The sequence below is a fragment of the Phocoena phocoena genome, chromosome 10, assembly GCF_963924675.1.
Source record: "Phocoena phocoena chromosome 10, mPhoPho1.1, whole genome shotgun sequence".
NCBI lineage: Eukaryota > Metazoa > Chordata > Mammalia > Artiodactyla > Phocoenidae > Phocoena > Phocoena phocoena.
Genome location: NC_089228.1, coordinates 88,816,918 through 88,838,772, shown reverse-complemented (window position 1 = coordinate 88,838,772; position 21,855 = coordinate 88,816,918). Strand labels below are relative to the sequence as shown.

Genomic DNA, 21,855 nt, shown 5'->3' with positions numbered 1-21,855 from the left:
ATTTATAATTTTGTGTTAATTTCTGCTGTACAGCAAAGTGATTCAGTTATACAGTACATATATATACATATTCTTTTTTTATATTCTTTTCCATCATGGTTTATCACAGGATATTGAATATATTTCCCTGTGCTATACAGTAGGACCTTGTTGTTTATCCATCCTACATATAATAGTTTGCATCTGCTAATCCCAAACTTCAAGTCCATCCCTCCCCCTTGGCAACCACAAGTCTGTTCTCTATGTCTGCGACTCTGTTTCTGTTTTGTAGATGAGTTCTGTTTTGTCGTACTTTAGATTCCACATATAAGTGAGATTATATGGTATTTGTCTTTCTCTTTCTGACTTTCTTCACTTAGTATGATAAACTCTAGGTCCATCTGTATTGCTGCAAATGGCATTATTTGGGGTTTTTTTATGACTGAGTAGTATTCCGTTGTATATATGTACCACGTCTTCCTTATTCATTCATCTGTTGATGGACATTTAGATTGTTTCCATGTCCTGGTTATTGTAAATAGTGCTGCTATGAACATAGAGGGGCATGTATCTTTTTGAATTATAGTTTTGTCTGGATATATGCCCAGGAGTGGAATTGCTGGATCATATGGCAACTCTATTTTTAGTTTTTAAGGACCTCCATACTGTTCTCCATAGTGGCTGTACCAACAGCCACTTACATTCCCACCAACAGTGTAGGAGGGTTCCCTTTTCTCCACACCCTCGTCAGCATTTGTTATGCGTAGACTTTTTGTTGATGGCCATTCTGACCAGTGTGAGGTGGCACCTCACTGTAGTTTCGATTTGCATTTTTCTGATAATTAGCACCACATCTCTCTTCTTAGCACCATACACTTACGTCTAACTTCTTTCAGATTAACTCTCCAAATGTCACTATATTCAAAACTGAACTCCCTGCCCCCTCACCTCACCACTCAGACCTGCTTGTCAGTCTAGATTCCTTATCTCAGTGCAGGGTACCTCTCTCCCCTCAGCTGTCTGCGTCAGAAATCTTGGAGTCATCCTCTGCTCTCCCCTGTCGTGTACTCCTGTCTAACCAAGTGCCACCTGTCCTGCCTCTTAGCTCTTTCTCACGCCCATGCCACCTACTCCCCTTGCCCCTCGCCGCCTTTGGGATGGTGTCATTTCTGCAGAACCATTGGACCCTCTTCTCGCAGTCTTCAGCCTCTAGCCTCGCTCCCATGCTCCATCTCTAACAGCGTAACAAAACTCTTTCTGCAGCTCAAATTTGATCGTTTGTCACATTTCTTGCATTGTGTGCTCTAATCATTTAGCCATTTCTTTGATTCAACAAAGCTACGTCTTTTTTCTCTGCCTCAGCATTCCTATACTCGACCTACTTTCTTACAGTATAAATGGCATAATCTATCTATAGACTCAGTTCTTTTCTTTCTGCTTTTATCAAAAGCTGACCTCCCCAGTACACCGTACTATTTTCCCTCTTCAACCAAATGCTGTCCCATTTCAGACTGAGTTTAATGGGGTCCGCATTGCCCACACGCTGACTAGGGGAACCTGCCCCTGCAGGAAGTGTAACAGAAGATCCCAGAGCTGCCTCAGCCTCAGACCACATCCTTGGGAGCCACGGCCTGCACTCACCTCTGCAGGCTTCCTGGCTGCTTCATTTCTTATCCCCGACCTCGGTGTCTCTTACTGCTTTGCTTAGTCCTTAGACCTCACTGTGATTCTCCCAGTTCCTAGTTCACCAACAACCCTTCGGATTCTCAGTCTTTGTTATTATCTTGCAACTCTTGGCTGTTTCCACCCTCTTGCCTCGGGATACGGTTCCTGAGGTGGAATGCGTGTCCTTTCTGTGTCATGTAGTAACTGACCAGTCCTTGATCCCTAGCCGTTATTACCTGGAACTTGGACTCCAGCCTCTTGGAATGTATTTAGAGCCACAGTCTCCTAGTCCCCACGGCACCATCATTGCCCCTGCATGACACACAGGTCAGCTATTCAGAACCTGATCGTCCGATTGGTGAGTTTCCTGGGCTCCTTATTCTCTCGTTCTTACTTCGCTGCTGCGACTCGCCACTTAATCCGTTAACCGCTTCTTAGGCTCTCTGCCCAAAAGGGAGCAGGAAAAAATAAGTGTGTTGAAACTCTCCTTTCTTAGCATATCATTTATACTTTAAAAAAACAAAAACAAAGAGAACAACTTATTTTAGTGGTTGCCCTAGAATTTGCAATATACATTTACAGCTAGTCCAAGTAAAAGAAATCCACTTTTACATAGGATGATAAAACTTCACAGGTAGTATGAATACCTTGTAATAACAAAATAACCCTAATTCCTTCCTCCCATCCCTTGTATCATTGCTGTAATGTATTTCACATATACTTAAGCATACATAATCAAATACATTGTTGCTATTATTATTTTATCTGTTATCTATCAGATCAATTAAGAATAAGAAAAATAGAAATTATTTCACTTTCACTTACTCCTTCCTCAGTGCTCTTGCTTTCTTTATGTAGATTCAGATTTCTGACATATATTATTTTCCTTTTCTCTAAAGAACTCCTTTTAACATTTCTTGCAAGGCAGGTCTACTGGCAGCAAATTTCCTCAGTTTGTCTGAAAAAGTCTTCATTGTTCCTTCATTTTTGAGAGATAATTTTGCAGGGTACAGAGTTCTAGGTTGGTGGATGTTTTGATTTCTCTCAACACTTCAAATATTTCACTCCACCCTCTCCTTGCCTTCATGGTTTCTATGGAGAAGTTAAATGTAACTCTTACCTTTGTTGTCTATAGGTAATGTGTTTTTTCCCCTCTGGCTTCTTTCAGGATTTTTTTCTTTATCTTTGATTTACTATAATTTGAAAATGATATGCCAAGGTGTAGTTTTCTGGGCATGTGTGCTGCTTGGTGTTCACTGAGCTTCCTGGATTTGTGGTTTGGTGTCTGACCTTAGTTTGGGGAAATTCTCAGTCATTCTTGTTTCAGATATTTCTTCTTTTCTTTTCTCTCTTTCTTCTCCTCCTGGTCATTCCATAACCACATATGTCATACCTTTTTTAGTTATTCCACAGTCTTTGGATATTCTGTTCTCTTTTCTTTCAGTCTTTGTTCTCTGCTTTGTAGTTTTTGAGGATTCTAGTGATATATCATCCTCTAGCTCAGAGATTCCTTCCTCAGCTATGTTCAGTCTATTAATAAACCCATAAAGGCATTCTTCATTTCTGTTACATTATTTTTGATCTCTAACATTTCTTTTAGCTCTTTCTTAGGATTTCCATCTCTCTGCTTATATTGTCCATTTGTTCTTGCTGTCTGCTTTATCCATTAGAGCCCTTAGTGTATTAATCAGAATTTTTTTGATAATTCTAACATTTCTGTCATGTCTGGTTGTGATTTTTGCTCTATCTCTTCAAATTGTGGGTGTTTTTTGCCTTTGGCATACCTTGTGATTTTTATTGCTAGTCGGATGTGATGTACTGCTTAAAAGGAACTGCCTTTAGTAATGTGGCAGGATGTGAGAGGTGGGGAAATAGTCTCCATTCCTATGATGACATCTCAGTCTTTTAGTTAGCCTAGGCCTCTGGACTGTGCACTTCTCGGTGTTTTTCTCTTCTCTTAGGTGGGATAGGATGGCTAGGTGGGCTGGAGTTGGGTATTCCATTCCCCAGGTCAGTTAGGCTCTGGTAATAATACCCTAGCAGGTTCAGCTTTGATTAGCTAGTTTCTCCTGAGGACAGACCTTGTTCAAAACAGAGTGCACTGGTGTATTTCAAAATGCCTCCTTTTCCCTCTCCTTCTGCTGGAAGCCCAAGGGGATTTTCTCTGATATTTACTGTGGGAACCTCATTGAGCTTCTGCTAGTAAATCTCACAGCATTGTGAGGGCCCCTACTACTGAATCCCACTGGAGTCCTTAGCTCTTAGAGTTGTTAGCACCGGGCCTCCAACAATCCAGCAATTATAGTTCCGGTTTTCCTGCCCCAGCATTGGTTCCCACAGGGATTCTCTCTGCCTTGGGAAGCTGCCTTCCCGGTGATTGCCTGTTGGTCTCTCCAGTTGCAGCGAGGTGGAGGGGGGCAGGCGGGGGAGGGCAGTAGTTTTCCCTGAGTTTCTGGTTTTTCAGTCTTTTCAGCTTATTACTTGTGAGGACAGTGGTAATTTCCAAGTTCCTTACGTGTGGAACCAGAAATCAGAAGTCAGTACATTGAAACTCAAACATGCTCTTTTGTCTCCTTACCACGAAGTATGATGAGGATTTGTTGAAACATTTATATTTTATTATAATATACCTTAAGCACATCGAACTCTCTGAAAGCTTGTAGGTTTCATCATTTTTGCGAATCCATATGTAGAAATGACATTCATAGCGTTATTGCAGTTTTACCTTATAATCACACTATTTTATTTGAGAAAACTTTAATCCACAAGTAGCAAATGGGCACAGAAAACACTGAATTCGTTTGAGGAACCAGGAGAAGTTAAATTGGTGGATACTGTTAAAACTCAGTTGATTGTGTAACTTCATGTTCAAAATACAGGTTCTCATCACATGTGGAATGTCTTTCAGATCCGAGCTCTTTTGTTACATTTGATAAAAATTGAAATAATTACATCATCTGGAAATCTGAACTGTTAAAAATCCTCCTTTGGGGCCTTTAAATTTGTTTTGTTTTGTCTGAAAGGGAGTTTAAACATGGATATAAAAGGGGTCCATCAGTGTTTTCTGTCCTTGCAGAGTGAAATTCAAAATTCCTATAGGCGGGAAATGCCTATAGGATAGAGATCTTCAGATGTTCAGCTTGTCAGAAATGTAGAAACTTTACCAAATTTCCATACTGCCTCATCTTTTAAACCCAGCTGCAACCCACAGAGACTGCAGGACTCAGCATGTAGTTACTTTTTACCATCCTCTCATCTCTGTGGCCAGGACCTTGAGATTAATGACGAGGTGGACTTGAAGACACCTCGTACTGTTCTCGGGGAGATGTTTGCCATATTCATTGTACTTTGGCCACCCTCATTCCAAGTTCATCACACAACTTGTTTGACACGTTTACTTTTTGAACACTCGGAGAATTAACAGGTGGTTGCATGACTGAGATGTTTATTTTAACAGGCGAAAAAGTGGGAGGTAATTTAGACACACACTACGATGCAATAGGAAGCTACCTAACTATTCCATTTTTGGCTCAGCTTTTCGTTTCAGTTAAAACTGCTGACAGCAAGGCTCAACAGGTCTTGTAGCTTCGTATTGTTAACATTGTCTGCACGTGAGGAACTGACTCACTAGCAATAATGACCATGCTTTAGTTACTCGTACACCAAACCTTCTCCTTGGCTTTAGTGCTAGAACTTAGTAAAGGGTCTCTTCTCAGAGTTTCTGCCATCCGCAGTTACATTGTGAATACAGAAGCCTCTAAAAGCCCTACATCTATCTCAACATGCTCTAGAAAACAACTTGTAACATTCTCTGTCTGAATATAGAATGCCCAGAAGGCAAAATCCTACAAACAAGACAGCAAGACAGCTAATTCTTATTTTACTTGATATGTTCATCCTGATGTGTCAGGATATCCATTAGGGTTGATTCTTGAGCTGTCTTCATTCAGTGAGCAGGAGAAACAAGGAATTCTACTGGACAGTTAGTTGTTCGTTTGATTTGGGGGTCAAGGGACTATTGCCAGAAGTGGCCATGGTCAGAGATAGAGATTCTAGGTGAGAGATGGCTGACTTTTCCTGTAAAGGGCCGGATAGTAAATACTTCAGGATTTATGGACTATAGGGTCTCTGTTGCAACCACTCAACTTCTGCTCTTGTAGTGTGAAAGCAGCCATAGATAATACATAAGAAAATGAGAGTGGCTGTGTTTCAATACAATTTCATTTACAAAAATGGGCAATAGGCTGGATTGGCCCAGGGGCTATCGTTTGTCAATCCCTATTCTGGATCCCAGAAGATACAGTTCTGGGCTATATGACTCTGACCTCACAGGAAAAATAGCAATGGTGTTCAGTTAACTGGACTAGTAACATACAACCTTCAGTATTCATAGCCAAGACTTTACTTCAGTTGTATATAATAAATTTGTTGTCAGAAAAAAAGGGCATTCCTTCCTCACTGTCTTCTTTTGGGGCTTAGTCTGAATAGTGTTATTTGCTTTTTATTTATACCCTACTTTCTTCCCCAAATAATAGAAGGTGTATTTAGATTTTAGCTATCAAAATAAAGATATAAAATCCAAACCCACATAAAAAGGTCACATAAAAGAACCTCTGAATATTCCTTATCCACCTGCCAACTCAAGCTGGTAACTCAACCATTTTAGGGACTGATTGGTCCTTGGGACACCTCCTAGGTTGAATATTGATATGCTGCCTATTTTATCTTCTCAAGCATAATTTCCTTTCTGAAAATAAAATTTCCCCAGTGTTTTATATTGTCTCTTACCAAAGGAAGTGTTAATATCCGTCATTTTTCTTCTGATTGAAGTATAAGCCAAGAACTGTTAAACCAACTAAGTGGGTGTGTGGAAAGGAAAGAGAAAATTATAAGCTAATGAAAACTTTCGCAGGCAAGTGACCTGTTCAGAACAGATTCCAGGGCTTATAGAGCCAGGGGATTGTTTCCAAACTGTTAGAGATACATCTCTGCTCTCTAGAGAAAAGCAGTGTTAGATTACTTTCGAGCCCAGTGGTCAGAAGCACAGCTCAGAGCTGGACAGAGGAGGTAGGAATTTTAGCTGAGCTGCAGGGAGAGATGCCTGTTAGTGGGTGTCAGAATGTGGAAACAGGCCAAGTGAGCTGAAGGACTGCTAACTGGAATTGTGGCTCCGAAGACAGTTCTGAAGTAGGGAACTAATCTTTGGGAAAATGTGAGTGTATACAAATGACTCTAACATAAGGTCCTAATTCATATCAGCTCTGACTGCTGAGCCAAGTAGCTGCCCAAGGTCATATAGAACCTATGCCGGGGATCTGCCTAGACCTGTGGCGTAGGGGAGGTGTGACAGATGTGCTCATGAGGAGGCTGGAGTTTAAAGAAGGAAACACTTCCCTAGGAAACATGGGTACCAGGCAAGCATTAACAACATCAGAGTAGAGCCTGGAACAAACTGGGGGCAGCATTGAGGACAAAAAGGCCACTCTCATAACAGAATTTTAAGATGTGGTAGTGGGCTAACTCTATGATGTATAAAAAATAAATACAAGAAATAAATTCTATCTTTTTTTTTTTTTTTTTTTTTTTTTTTTTGCGGTACGCGGGCCCCTCACCGTCGCGGAGCACAGGCTCTGGACGTGCAGGCCCAGAGGCCATGGCTCACGGGCCCAGCTGCTCCGCGACACACGGGATCCCCCCACACCGGGGCACGAACCTGCATCCCCTGCACCGGCAGGCGGACTCCCAACCACTGCACCGCCAGGGAAGCCCAAGAAATAAATTCTATAATCAACAGCTGGGATGATGTTCAGTATCTGTTTTTAAAGTATCTATTTTCTAAATTTAAAAATGTTCTCACCTTTAAACGAAAAAGAGAAATTAAGAATTTCCAACCTAAGCCACAATCCCTTCTTCTCTTTCACTCTTCATGAGAGGACACACTGGTCTAGTGTTTGGGGGAGGGGGCAGCTTGACAGTTTCTGTCAAGGTAATAAACATGCATTCCACTTGATCCTGCAACCTGACTACCATAATTTATCTTTTTTTTAAAAAATACACACACTCAAGCTGGCAAAGATGTTTGTGCAAAGATTATCACTATATTTATAAACTGAAATGCATTTCAGGAAAGAAGTTCAGATTTCAGAAGTTTTTGGATTTCATAACTCTGTCTAAGGGATTGCAGAGCTGGATATATAAGCATTTAAATTTGGCAAGGATAAATTGTGAAGAGGAAAAAAGTAAATTTCAGAACAGTGTATACGGAATGATTCCTTTTCTTTGGAAGTAATAGTAATCAATTGTGTGTGAAGATATATGCACAGAAGGTCTGGAACCATCCACAGAATTGCTCATGGTGGCTGTGGGGGGGTGGACAGATCACAGTGGATTAGTAAACAAGCTGGTTCTTATAGTCGACTCTCATAGGAGAACCGCACACTTCTCCATTGTCACAGGCACTGAGGAACAGGAGGTGGAGAAGCCCGGCTTCTTCTAATGACGACAACATCATTGGAAGAAGCCCGGCTTCTTCCAATGACGACAACATCATTGGAAGTGAAGAGAGGCTTCTCTGTTCATAACTGTGGATGAGTTACCATGTCATCATTACCGATACAATAGTTTTATGCCTAACTCAGGTATATTCATTTATTCATTAGTTTAGCAAATATTTATTGAGGGCCTACTGTGTGTGAGACACCATATATATAACAGTGCCATATATACATATCTATGTCACTATATAGCAGTGACAGAACAAAGATAGCCTCACAGCTGCAGGCTCCAGCAGACAGACCCAGGCTGTGACCAGGAGGCCTGAAGTAGGCATATTGCTTGTTTAAATGGATGCATGCTAGTGCCTAACTCAGAGTAACTGAAGTTGGTGTTGCAATGAAATTGAAAGTGTCCTAAATATGTTTTTCTTTCTTTTCATAGTTTCTTCTTCATTTTAGTCTCTGAATTATACATTTATTATAAATAGAGTTTTACTTACGGAACCTGCTAGAAGGAGGTTGCCTGACTGGTCTGTGACAGTGATCCACATAGCCATCAAGTGGCATTGGTTTCCAGTTATAGCCATTTGTCCCAGGTTGACAGTGTAACCCCTCAGCTTGCACAAAGGAGGAATCTCTAAATAAACAATGTTGTAAAGCAGATACATACATACATACAGATAGACAGATACACATGTGTATATTTTTGCCATCAGCATACTCACATGTTTGTGTTTTCTTCCACAGAAAAAGCAAAGAACAAAAGATCTTTCTCAAGTATTTCATTCTTACAACCCATATGATCACAAGGTAAGAGAAGAATGTTATTAGTGTTCCTGGGTAGTAGAAGTCCTTCTGAAGGTATAGCACACTTTTCACCAGTGTATAGTGGTTTTGAACTACAGTTACCAATTACATTTATATTTCAGTTTTAATTTTTTAACTCTTTATCTCTTGTAAAGAAAAGAGAAGATCTGTATTTCTGAACTAAAAGAATTCTATTTTATGCATATTAAAATCTAGTTACATATCATCACTGAAATCTCATAGACTGTGAAAAGACAGATTTGGGGGTGTTTTTTGATTGGTGGGTTTTTTCTTTCCAAACAGTGTAGTAGACGAACCTGGCTTTGGAATTGGTAGAGACAGTTGAAATATTATCTGCCAACTGTTGGTTCTCCATTGCTTCTGACAGAAACTTATGTTTCTAAATAAAAATCCTAACAAAAAGCAGTGCCGAGAATCATAACTGAAATATTCACTCCCGAGAGTTTTGCTACACAGAAGACCGAGTAGAGTAATGACCCCTGCATCCCCGTCCCATAGTTTCATAGACCCATGTCCAGTCTTGTTTCATTTATACCCACACTCTCCACTTCCTATATTTGAAGAATTCTCAAACATCTCTTCATTTATAAGTATTTCACCATATATTTGTAAAAGATAAGTTCTCTTTTAAAAAAAAAACATAACTTTTAAAGAAAACGCTCAACACCACATCTTCATGGGGGGGAATACATTAAAGTATTCTGAGACTTGTACAAAACTTCTATATCATATAAGGTTCCAGTAAATCTGTTAATTCGAGGTGATTTCAGAAGCAAACAAAACATTCGCACAGTTGAAATGCTAATATAAACTTAAATCTTTATCTATGAATCTACAAGGAGACATGTGGTAAGGATTTTTTAACTAGCCAAAATAAGTAGTGTGAAAACTACTCTCCTTATTTGAGAATACAGAAATGTCTGGATTCACGAGGAAAAAGTTGTGCCAGTTGTTCATAGAAGTTGAAAGAATTTGAATCGCTTCTAGTGCTTCTGTAGTGAACAGTTGACTTAAGCATCAGAAATTTGTCAGAAGAGGTGTTTATATTCCACGTGACCGCGACGATACACAAGACTAAAAATTTTATCATTTCAAGTTACATTTTTCAAGTTAAATCAGTCACTTTGCAGAATATGGCAATTTGTTTGGAAGTGATCGAGCGAGCCAGGCGTGTCTGACAACGCAGGCGCAAGGTGCAGGCTGATAAGTAGTACAAGAGCAAAAGGAATGAGATTGGCCAGATTTCTGGTGGGGAAGTTGCATTTTTTTTTTAGACGATGCCACTTAATAAACATAAATGCAACAGTGGCTGAAGTTAACATTTAACAACAGCAGCAACAAGAGGCTATGACAAATCAGAGGTTTTGCCTGACTTGTCTAAATTTTGCCCACTTCGAACATTTTTTAAATTCACAGTTAAGGGAAATTCCATTATTCTTTTATTAGAACTCTTAATGGAACTTCGCCATTCACAGCTTCTCCCAGCTTCCTCTTCATATCCTTTGTGGCACTGTATCAAAGTCACCTCAGATGATTTTGGCTTCCCTTGTGAAGACTTCATTCCTCTACAAATTAGTCATCAGGCAGTGAGGAATTGAATATAAAATGCTAGATGGAGTTCCTTTTGATCTTTGCTTTAAGATGGGTAATAAATTACTGTGAAGTAGCTGGACTGCTTGATGAGTGAGTTTTGAAGCCCCCAAGGTTCAGCCTGGGGGCGTTCTGTCTTACTCTATACGTGTAGTGAAGGGAAAGGGGAGAGTTTTCCTTCTGGCTCCCGTCCCTTACTGCCTCCTCCGGATCTTCTAAGCTCCAACCAGGCAAGTGTAACCGTGTTACTTTTAACTGTGTCTCTTGTTGGTCAGTTTCCACAAAGACTAGAATCACAGGGATTGAGTCACGTGCGCTGTTTTCTCAATATTAGAATGTTCCTTTTTTCCCCATAAATAAAATAATAGAAGGTTGTGATTCGAGTTACTTTGTCATTTTTAATTACCCAATTATATTCGAACAAATTCGTTCTCTAGGCAGAAAAAACGTTAGTGTAAAACGTTTTGTAAGATGTGGTTAAAGTTGGTCTAAACATCTCATGCTCAATGAGATTTCTGGAGTGATCTTCAGGTTAAATATATACATGTGTCATAAATAAAAGCTTATATAAAGCTTATATAAAATAAAGTATAGGCTGTCTGGGATTTGCTTTAAAAAAGAATCAAAGGAGGAACGTGGGCAGGGCACAGTAAAATAAGGTTGGCCATGTGTTGATGATTATTGAAACTGAATTATTGGTTTGTAGGCGTTCGTCATTCTACTCTGTGTATTTTTTTATATGATTGAAGTTTTCCATAGTAAAAATGATGCAAGAAGTAAACTAAACTCTGGTCTGCTCCCGGGAGCGAATGTTGTGATATTCTTTTCCTCTCCAGCTAAATCTTTTCAATTGTTCATTTTTCCCTTGATGTAAATTTGTACCAAAGAAGGAATACTCAGCATTTCAGTGGGTTCATTATGCTGAGTAAACTCAGGAATGCAACTCCTGTTCTAGAGTTGGCATAATTTCCTGGGGCTTCATCCCAAATTATAGTGGGTCACTTAAATGATAGCCTTGCCTACAAGAAACTGTTAAAACAGTTGTCATTACAAAGGGGCGTTAGTACCACCGTTTTGTTCTCAGTGAGTCAGTTATATTTGCTCTCCTTTCCTTCCCCCCAACCAAGACTGCTCCTGCCTGACCCCAGACACAGGAAAGTCACCAGGTTAAACAAATTTGTTGTTTGAGTGAAGCCAGGTGCATTTCTTAATCATACTGTAAAGCCATTGTTTAGGTTGTAAATGGTCAGTTTGTTTTCTCTTAGGTGCTGTTGCAAAAAGCAAATAAAGCTTAGGGCAAAATGAGCATTCAAAATTAGTCTTAAGAAAAATACCTGAGTTGTTTTTTTAGACTCTAAGACAAATTTTGCTGGAGACTGGACGAATTTCATTTTGGATTGTTATCTCTGGTCCCATGTCCATTTTTTAAAAAATTGTTTTTGGGAGTTCTCATAACACAAACTTACACAGAAAGGCTTGACCAAACCTAATTCCCACTTATCTATCCTAATAAAAGGGAACATTGGTAAAGGGAATCCAAAGCAGCAGGTAATCTGATTGTATTTTGAACAGTATATTCTTTCCTCTGTTATTTTAATAAACACATAATAAACATAGCTTGGAATTTCTGAAAACACATACTAACTACCAGGAAGATTATAGGGATAGAGGTCTTCCACTTCAGAGACAGCCAACCTGGAGTTGAATTTTTCCTTTGGAGAAGTCACAGGTAAGTAGAATAGGCTATAATTAGAACACTTTTATTAAAGGTATGCAAATTAGCATATGCTTTTTATCTTTGGCCTGACGAAAATGTTGCCATGCATATAAAAGATGTCTCTCTCTTTCTTATTTCCTTCCTTCCTTCCTTCCTTACTTCTTTTCTTTCTTGTTAGATTTTATCAGAATTATGTGTTTGGAGAAATCTAGGTTTATTAGCTGAACACAGATGTTTTTTATAATCTGCTATTGTAAAAAGCTACTATAAAATATGAAAATACTTGGAAAGAAAAAAGTACACAGTTCTGTTTAGATCTATAGTGGTTTTTAACATCTGCGAAATTGAATAAGTTCCTATTCCATTATTCTTTTATTAGAACTCTTAATGGAACTTAAGGGGCAGAGATTATTTCAACAAATAATCTATATGAATTAATATATACTTGACCATTAAAAGTGAGTTTTTCACAGGCTGTCACTGTTATAGTTTCTGTGTTTTGTGAAGTAGGCTTCTCATTTTCTTTTAGTGACTGTTGTTGTTTTAATAATTTTCTACATTTGTAAAATGTTCTACATCTCGTACATAAATCAGTGGACAAGTAGAAACATTATTATATGGCTCCCGTGTTGGTGCAATAAACTTTTCTTTGTCTTTTTGGTGACCAATTTTTTTTAATGATTTTTCTACACGCATAGACACGTATCCCTTGAACTGTAAACAAACTCACCTGTCCAAGAAGACAGCTGCGTGTGAGTACACTTGATAAGTCAGCATGTGAATAGATAGAAGATCACTCACTCCGAGGGATCTGATGTAGCAATCTTAGCCGTCAGAAACACAGCCCGGAACCTGAAAGTAAGCCAGCCTAGGCCCAGACTGTCAAAATCATCTAATTCTCTCTCCCCGCCTCATTACTTCTTCAGTTCTCCATCCACAAACAGTCCAGTTTTGTTTTGTTTTGTTTTAATAGTTCTAACAAACATAGATGCCTGGCTTCTCAAACCACAGTCAACCCTAGCAGCAGTTAAAAAGAGGGTAGTTATTGCTTCAAGAAGTCAGAGCTCCATTAAGCAGTGGGCACATACAAAGTGAAGGCAAGGACAAGGCCATAAAAGCTCTGAGTCATTAACAGAAGGACTCTAAAAGTGCAGCTGCCCAAGTCCACTTCATCTGGACCCAAATATCCCTGTAATACATTGTTGTAGTCCCGGAATAAAATAATTGGACCAAAATTATATCAAGAAACAGATGTTTTGTTTAAAAATAGTAGAGATGTGTATAATCTATTTTTACAAACTATTTTACGAATAAATTTCATTTATCTTGAAAACTCTCTTAGGAACAGCTGGTTCTTAATAAGGTTGGATAAATGAAGTATGTATTACTATAGAGAGTGGTTTAGTAACAGAGAAATAGTGAAAGAATGGTTGAACATGTATTGGTAATTGGGTTAAGGACAGAAACTATGTGGGAGCATAAAAGATGAGAAGGGTAGAATCAGTCTTCCCCCAAATTGTTCATTCATATAATTAGACACTGTAAAAATATTAAAGCCTTTGAGAATTATTATAAGATATTTTTATCCTAAAGATTACTCTAGGCATAACTTGAGTGACTACTTGTAAGCAGTGAATCAGTACAATGCATTTTTAACTGAAGTATTAAGTGTACAAAAAAAGTTGATATGTATTTCCCTTATCCACCCTTCTAAGACTACCTTAAGAACTGTCGTGAATACAACCACTTGCAGGAATTCGTATCTCCTAGTGCACAGTGAGCTATATAATAAAAAATGTAAAATTATATTTTCTGCGGCTTCATTTGGGCAGAAGCCCAATCTATTTCAGAAGTCTTGGGACAGAAAAAGTCTTCAGTTATACAACCCCCTTTCCTCCCTTAAGAGATTAGTAGTCTCTATGACATCAAGTTTCATAAATACATATATCATACCTTAAGCAAAAGGGACAGTTTCGTTTCGGAAAGTCATGTATTGATTTACATTTCTCCATTAATCAAATATATCTAGTGATTTAAGATAAAAGTTACTTTATCCAGCTCTTTATGTTTGAAGAATGATGGCCATTTGACTCCATCCTCAGGCAGCTACAATACTGTCAAACCTTCCTCATCCCCTGTGCTTTGAATAACGTCATGCAGCAGCAGAGTGCCGTGGGTTGCGCTTTAGAGAGGGAGATGCAGACTTGGATTGTTGCCTGCTGGCCCTGTTGAGCTTTGAGCTATCTGCTGTCTGGAAACAGCAAATTCAGTTTTTAATGGATCCAGCACTCTACGCTAGCCAGATTTTCATGGCACATGCAGAGAAAGAGACAAGTTATTGATGTGGCATGTTTTTGCCATGCTCAAAACAGTTCTCTGCGGCAGCTTGGCCAAAGCCATTTGTGCACTTACCTCCATTCCCCATCTCTGGCAAAGACTAAAAAATGTCTAAAAAGTAATTTTCGAGATGTTGCTAAGTATCAGGAGCAATTGGATTAGCTTCTAACTGTTTGAGTCCCCCTATTGTCATGTTAACATGTGTCCTACTAAAACCATGCTCAGGTTATGGCCTTGAAACACAAGGAACTGAGTGCTTCAGTAAATATTAAACCCATTTCATTGGCTCCATGAACTCCACTCTAAAGTCGGTTGAATAACTCAGCCTCAGAATAATGGACATACTGAAAAGCTCTTTTGGTGTAAAATCTGTGCTTCCCTCTCTAGGTGACCATATAATTGTTGCCAAAGAGGCAGATATAGTTCACCTGCTTCCAGCTTCAGCAATAGGTACCTCTGGCCACGCTTTTGCTTCCTGATGAATGCCAACCTGATCCAAAAGCATTTTCCTCATTTTTAACTTCCCTCAGCTTGTGATTCAAGTTGAGTAACAGGTCATGTTTCCTTGAGCCTAACTTTGACATTGTACCTGTGTATTTTCTTCTTTTCCTTCTAACATGGCGTTGTTCTAAAAATCAAACATTATTTTTTTACGTGTTGATTTAATTTACCTTGTTACTGTAAATGCAGGGATAGGTGGTAGGGAAGTATGTGTAAATGGCAGAGATTGTGGTGACGTTAAAATGATATATCCAGGGACCCATAGATGTCAGAATTCGGCTCTGGCAGTTACCCTGAGGATTGACAAGGAGACTGGAATCTGATTGGACCATTATTATTATTGTTATATCATCATTATTATTAAACTACTTACAGCACACCCTGTAACTGGTAATATTCTCAAAGCTTTACATATACACATAACTCATTTAATCTGTATACCAACCCAGTAAGTACTGTTATTATCCCCTGTTTTATAGATGAGGAAACTGAGACACAGTTAAGTAACTGCTCAAGGTCACACAGCTAGTAAGTTATAGAGCATTCTAGCTCCAGAGTCCATGCCCATCACCCCTATGCCATGAGTAGCTGCAAATCTGCTGAGTAAGAGGCTCTGATAAAGGTGGGCTGACAAACACAGCTTAAGTTCAAGGTCAGGATGGGCCTTCTTACCCTGCCTCTTTCCCTCCAACCCCTAAATCTAAATAGGCAAACTCTATGTAGAAACAGAGGTAGGAGAAGGAATAAGGAGAGAGAAAGGACAGCAACAGTCCGGGGGAAGAGTGTCAAGGATTCCGTTGACTGGCCTCCCTGTAAAGCAGACAGTAAAGCAGCCAAGCTTGTGCTGACCACGGCCACCCTCACCTCCACTCTTCCCCTGTCTGATTCATTCACCATCAGCCTGGGGCAAGGGAAACTTGATTTAAGCTGTACATCAGGGCTGCTATCATCAGAGACTAACAGATGACTGCTAAGCACTAGCTCCCCTCTGTGAGGGTGGGAATGGGGCAAGTTCCAGCCAAAGGATGGGAGTTCTTTAGGGCCAAAACAGCAGGGGATGTCCAAGCCAGGGAAAGAGGGCACGCCAGCCTAAAACCCTAGAGCCCAGAGAAAGGTTGAGGAGAATCAACTGAAGTCCAATGGAGATGGGAAAATGGCCGCAGGGCAGGTTAGAAACTGGTAGACTGCTGTCCTGTTCCATCTCTCAGGACACCAGCTAGCATGTGCGACTTATCTTATGGGCAGGTGGCGTCATGAGGCAAAAGTCAGAAAGTTCCCCAGGTCCTGACTAAATGTCCTATTTAGTAGCATATTCTCCTCCCTCCACCTTCCCGCCCAGCTACTCCCGGGAAATATCAGCAATAGGGGAAAACAAAGTTCATGATCAAATATTTTGCTAACATTCAGTATAAACGTACTGATAAAAAATTAATCAAAAGAAAATCTAAAAGGCAACAGAAGCAAAAACAAACAAGTGGGACTACGTGAAACTAAAAAGCTTCTGTACCGCAAAGGAAACTATCAACTAAATGAAAAGGCAACCTAGCAAATGGAAGAAAATATTTGCAAATCACGTATCTGGTAAGAGCTTAATATCCAAAATATGTAAAGAACTCATACAACTCAATAGCAAAAAACCCCACAAACAATCCAATTAAAAAGTGGGCAGAGGATCAGAATAGACATTTTACCAAAGAAGATACACAGATGACCAACAGGCGCCTGAAAAGATGCTCAGCATCGCTAATCATCAGGGAACTGCAGATCAAAACCGCAGTGAGATATCACCTCACACCTGTCAGAATGGCTGTTATCAAAAAGTCAAGCAATAAGTGTTGGCCAGGATCTGCAGAAAAGGGGACCCTTGTGCACTATTGCTGGCCATGCCTCTGTGGAAAACAGTATGGCAGTTCCTCAAAAAATTAAAAACAACTACCAAATGATCCAACAATTCCACTTCTGGGTATTTATCCAAAGAAAATAAAAACACTAACTCAACAAGATGTATATACCCCCATTGTTCATTGCAGCATTATTTATGATAGTCAAGACATGGAAACGACCTAAGTGTTCATCGATAGATGAATGGATAAGGAAAATGAGGTGCGTGTATATACACACACACACACACACAATGGAATATTATTTAACCATAAAAGGGAGTCTTGCTATTTGCAGCAACATGAATGGACCTTGAGGGTATTATGCTAAGTGAAATACGTCAGGCACAGAAAGACAAATACTGTATGATCTCACTTAAATGTGGACTCTAAAACAAAACAAACTTACAGATTAAAAAAAAAATCAGATTTATGGTTTCCAGAGGCAGCCTGTGGCAGGTGGGAGAAATGGGTGAAGGGAGTCAAAAGGTGCAAACTTCCAGTTATAAAATAAGTCATGGAGATGCAATGTACAGCATGGCAACTATAGTTAATAATATTGTATTGTGTATTCGAAAGTCGCCAAGAGAGTAAATCTTAAAAGTTCTCATTAAAAGAAGAAAATTTTGTATATATGCTGACATGTTAACCGGGCCCATTGTGATCATTTTGTAGTGTAGACAAATATTGAATCGTTATGTTGTACACCTGAAACTAACATAATGTATTTCAATTATACCTCAATTTAAAAATAAATAAAAAAGAAAATCTACATAGAAATGTCAATTACTATATTTTAAATTATTTATCAGGCCTAAAAGTATCTCAGTTTCTACTGTCATTGATTGTATACCTGCCTCTACGAAATTCACTAGCATAAGGAAGAAATCAGCAGAGGAAGGAAGAGGAACTCTTTGCACCGAGAGCCAGAGTGTGTGAATGTACCACTCATCCCCGGGCTGCTTGCCTCTGACTGCTCCAGCAGTCACCCCCATGCTGGCCCTCGAACATCAGTCTTTGCATGCAGTTAAAACATATCACCAGCCTCTTTCCTTCTTGATACATACCTGCCCCAAACCTTTTTTCCATGTCTCACCACCAGTGGGCGCTACCACTTACCAACCTTTCCCAACAACAGACTTAGCTAGCACACCCTCCGCTTGATATGTTAGGCCTGTTGCATGTTGGGTTGCCAGTTAACAAATGAAAATACAGGACACCCAGTTACATTTGAACTTCAGATAAACAGTGAGGGGTTTTTTGGTTTGTTTGTTTTTGTTTTTTAGTATAAGTATGTCCCATGCAATATGTGGGACTTATTTATACTAAAAATGTATTCATTTATCAAAAAAAATTTATTTATCTGAAATTCATATGTAAGTGGGTGTTTTGTTTTTATCTGGCAACCCCAGCTGCATGTACATTGCACTTTTCACTTCAGCAAATTGAGATAGATGAAAGGGAAAAGAATATCCAAAATGGAATGAAATAAAAAATGATTTTAAAACCTCCGCTGTATATAATGTGAAGGATATGAGCAAGTTTCTTCCTACTCCTAACACCATCGTTGTATAATGTGTGTGGCCTCCCTGTCAAAGGCTGACACCAATGTCAGACATAGTTTTTCAAACATTCACAATTTTAATTAAGAAGATAAAGCAAGTTACTCATTTAACTTTTGTTCTCTATAATCTTATGACCATGTTTTATTCTGGGAAACCTGTTTGGAAAATTGCTTGGAAGACACAAAGAGAAGTTAAATTAAAAAGTGCCTGTACCAGGCTTCCCTGGTGGCGCAGTGGTTGACAGTCTGCCTGCCAATGCAGGGGACATGGGTTCGTGCCCCGGTCCAGGAGGATCCCACATTTCGCGGAGCGGGCCCGTGAGCCATGGCCACTGAGCCTGCGTGTCCGGAGCCTGTGAGAGGCCCGCGTACCGCATTAAAAAAAAAAAAAAAAAAGTGCCCGTACCTTATTTTCAAGGAAGAGTTTTCAACACCCTCCGAAAAAGTACACTTTTGTTTCTCAGCAATACATTTTATCGTAAAATATGTTAATGACTTCTTTGTAGCTGAAGTTATTTTTATTGAGATGCACTAAAAAGCATTAATGCCAGTGATGCTTAAAGCAAGAAGTGCAGGCATCCACTAGCGAAATGAGGATGCTGTTACTGATTTTTCTCGTCTCTAGCTCTGCTGCTCAAGTTTTCAGATGGTTGAAAATCCTTTGATTGGTGCAGTGTGGGTTGATGCTGTTTGCAGAGTTGGCTCCGCAGGCCTGGCCTCTGTCTTCCTCAGCACATTATTAACAGCGGCTAAAGGCCCCAGTCTTGTACCACTCTCCCATGATCACCAGCCTTCGATACAGATTCTGACTTGCACAATTTCCAGAATTCTCTTGACAAAGAATAATGAAATGAAAATATTTCCATGGGCCAATAATTCATTCTGTGCAAGGTTAAGAAGACATAATTACAGTTAGCATCTATGGTGCTTTTTTAATGTATACATTAACACTCTTCTCTTGAAATTAGAAAGCTAGAGACATTTGGTACCTGGAAGAAAATAAGGTAAACAGCTTTTTTTAATGATTGTTAATATTTTCCATTATTCAACACTGTACCTTTGGGTGCTTTTCAGATGTCCAGAGGTATTTTAAATGCACATGTTAAATAAAAATAGAAGTTTTAAAAGCTCGAGTTCTTTATAATTTAGCTCTATCGTTATACGGCACACACATGGGTAAGAAAGGAGAATATTCCACTTTTAATTACTGTGAAGTATAATAATCCAGCATATAATCATACAACAGAAATCTCTCATTCAATTTAGGCCTTTTATTTGGAGGGGGGTAATTTTAAAGCTGCTTTTTCGTCTGTATTCCTCACTCTTTATTTCTTATCAGCACTTTCTCTAATTTAATTTTTTTTTACAGGTTTCTTTTTTTGTTGATTAAAATTTAATACATATTAGATGAATCAGTTCACATGATTTTCCTTGACAGTGGCTATTATCCTCACGTTATGTAGGATGCAATGGGCGCATTAACCATGACCTTCTTTACCTGAGAACAAATAACCATACTTAAGAAGCCAAAATTTCTGGCTTTAAAAACATGTATTCTTGTTGTAAAGATAATGGAACATTTTTTTAAACAAACTAAAAAAAAAAATCACTTATATATCCAGCTCTCCATCCCCAGCCCCCAGTACAATAATAGCCTTGGTCTTTTGTCTTCCTCTCCAGATCCTGGTGTCTAGGTCCTGCTCTTTCCCAGTTGTGGTTTATGTTCCACTGCTACACAAGCAGTTTTCTAAGTCTGTACATGGTGGAAGACTCAAGGAGGTTTTTTCTCTACAGCTTTATCAGCACTGATGAAATACTGGCAGGGAGAAGAGATGGGAGCTTCAACTCTTTCTAATTTAATTTTAAACGATGTAGTTAACGTTTTACGTTTGCCTCCCTCCCTGTACCTCTGGGGCTGTGTGCTTCCTTTCCATTGTTTTTCACTTTGTCTTTCTCCCTATCCATTCTTTGTACTCATGTTTCCTTACTATGCCACATACTTTTACATCTCTCTACCCAATTTCTCAGATGGTTTTGCTTTTTACCCTCTAGTATGTTCCTGCTTGGAGTGTATGGGGTGTAATTCTTGGGATCTTCAACCCGGTGGCATATTCTGGAACTTACTTCCTTTCCCCTGGCGACAGTAACACAGAAAATCAACACTGGGTCCGTCCATTCTCCCTTCTCAAACCAGGGAGCTCATGTAATCCCACTGCCCACCTCTTGTACACGTAAAGAAAAGTCTCTCTTGTCCTTTTGAATTCTTACTCATCTTTCATGACCCAGCTTAAGTTTACCTTCTTTGCATCCTTTCTGATGCTCACAGAAAATTGTTGTCGTGCTATCACTGTGACGTGCATATGTCTGTATTATTTTGAGTTGTCATGCTCTTAGAATTCAGTGCCATTCAACAATCATGAGTTTTTTCCTAAGGGGCAGGCATAAATGCTTATAACCCAATAGGGCAATAGAGGGGTTGGCAGCAAACATTGCATTGTAATTATTTTGCTCTGTTACATAGGTATTGTTGATAAAACTGTTTTCTCCTGTTACACTGAGGATGTCTACAGGACAAAGATCATATCCCACTTGTCTTTTTTTCCCCTCTCCAGGGGAAGACCCTGAATGGTGGACTAGAATTTAATGTGTTGTATATATGAAGTGTGTTTCGTTCTTCTTTTGCTCTACATACCATAACTGTACAAAGCACTTACCCATTATTATCCCACAGCAAATACAAGGTGAAAACTCAGCCTTTTAATTCCCAGTTTGGTGCTCTGTACATGTCACTACACAATTAGAATGTTCCAGTAGTAATGACCACAGCTGTGGGAGGATGCGCTAAGTTTGTTCTTGGTTTTTAATTGTAAAATAGGTAATACACGCACTTGAAACCATGCTCAAAGGAAGTGTCCCTCCTAACACTATCCTACAGATCCCTGTTCCCCTCCAGAGGCAATCACTGTTTTTGGTTTTGTGTATATGCTTCTAGAGTTGTTTTCTGCATGTAGAAACACGTACCTTCCTATGTGTCTTTATGTAGATACATGCCCTTTTTAATTCAGATGCTAACATACTACAAATTCTTCTCTTTTTCACTTTAGAGTGTATCTTGGAGATAATTTCAATCAGTACATAAAGAGCTCCTTGTTCCTTTTTTTTTTTAATGGATCTTTATTGGAGTATAGTTGCTTCACAATACCGTGAGCTTCTGTTGTACAACAGAGCAAATCAGCCACATGCACACACATGTCCCCATATCCCCTCCCTCTTGAGCCTCCCTCCCATCCTCCCTATCCC

General features: G+C 39.3%; 1 protein-coding gene across 1 annotated transcript in view; it reads left to right on the top strand.

Moving 5' to 3' along the window:
• The window catches only part of CDKAL1 (CDK5 regulatory subunit associated protein 1 like 1), a 640,361-nt gene that overhangs the window by 506,841 nt on the left and 111,665 nt on the right, over positions 1-21,855 (top strand). The window contains exon 13 of the mRNA XM_065885642.1: positions 8,886-8,948. Within this exon, the coding sequence (XP_065741714.1) occupies positions 8,886-8,948 (63 nt within the window). The remainder of the gene's footprint in view (positions 1-8,885; positions 8,949-21,855) is intronic.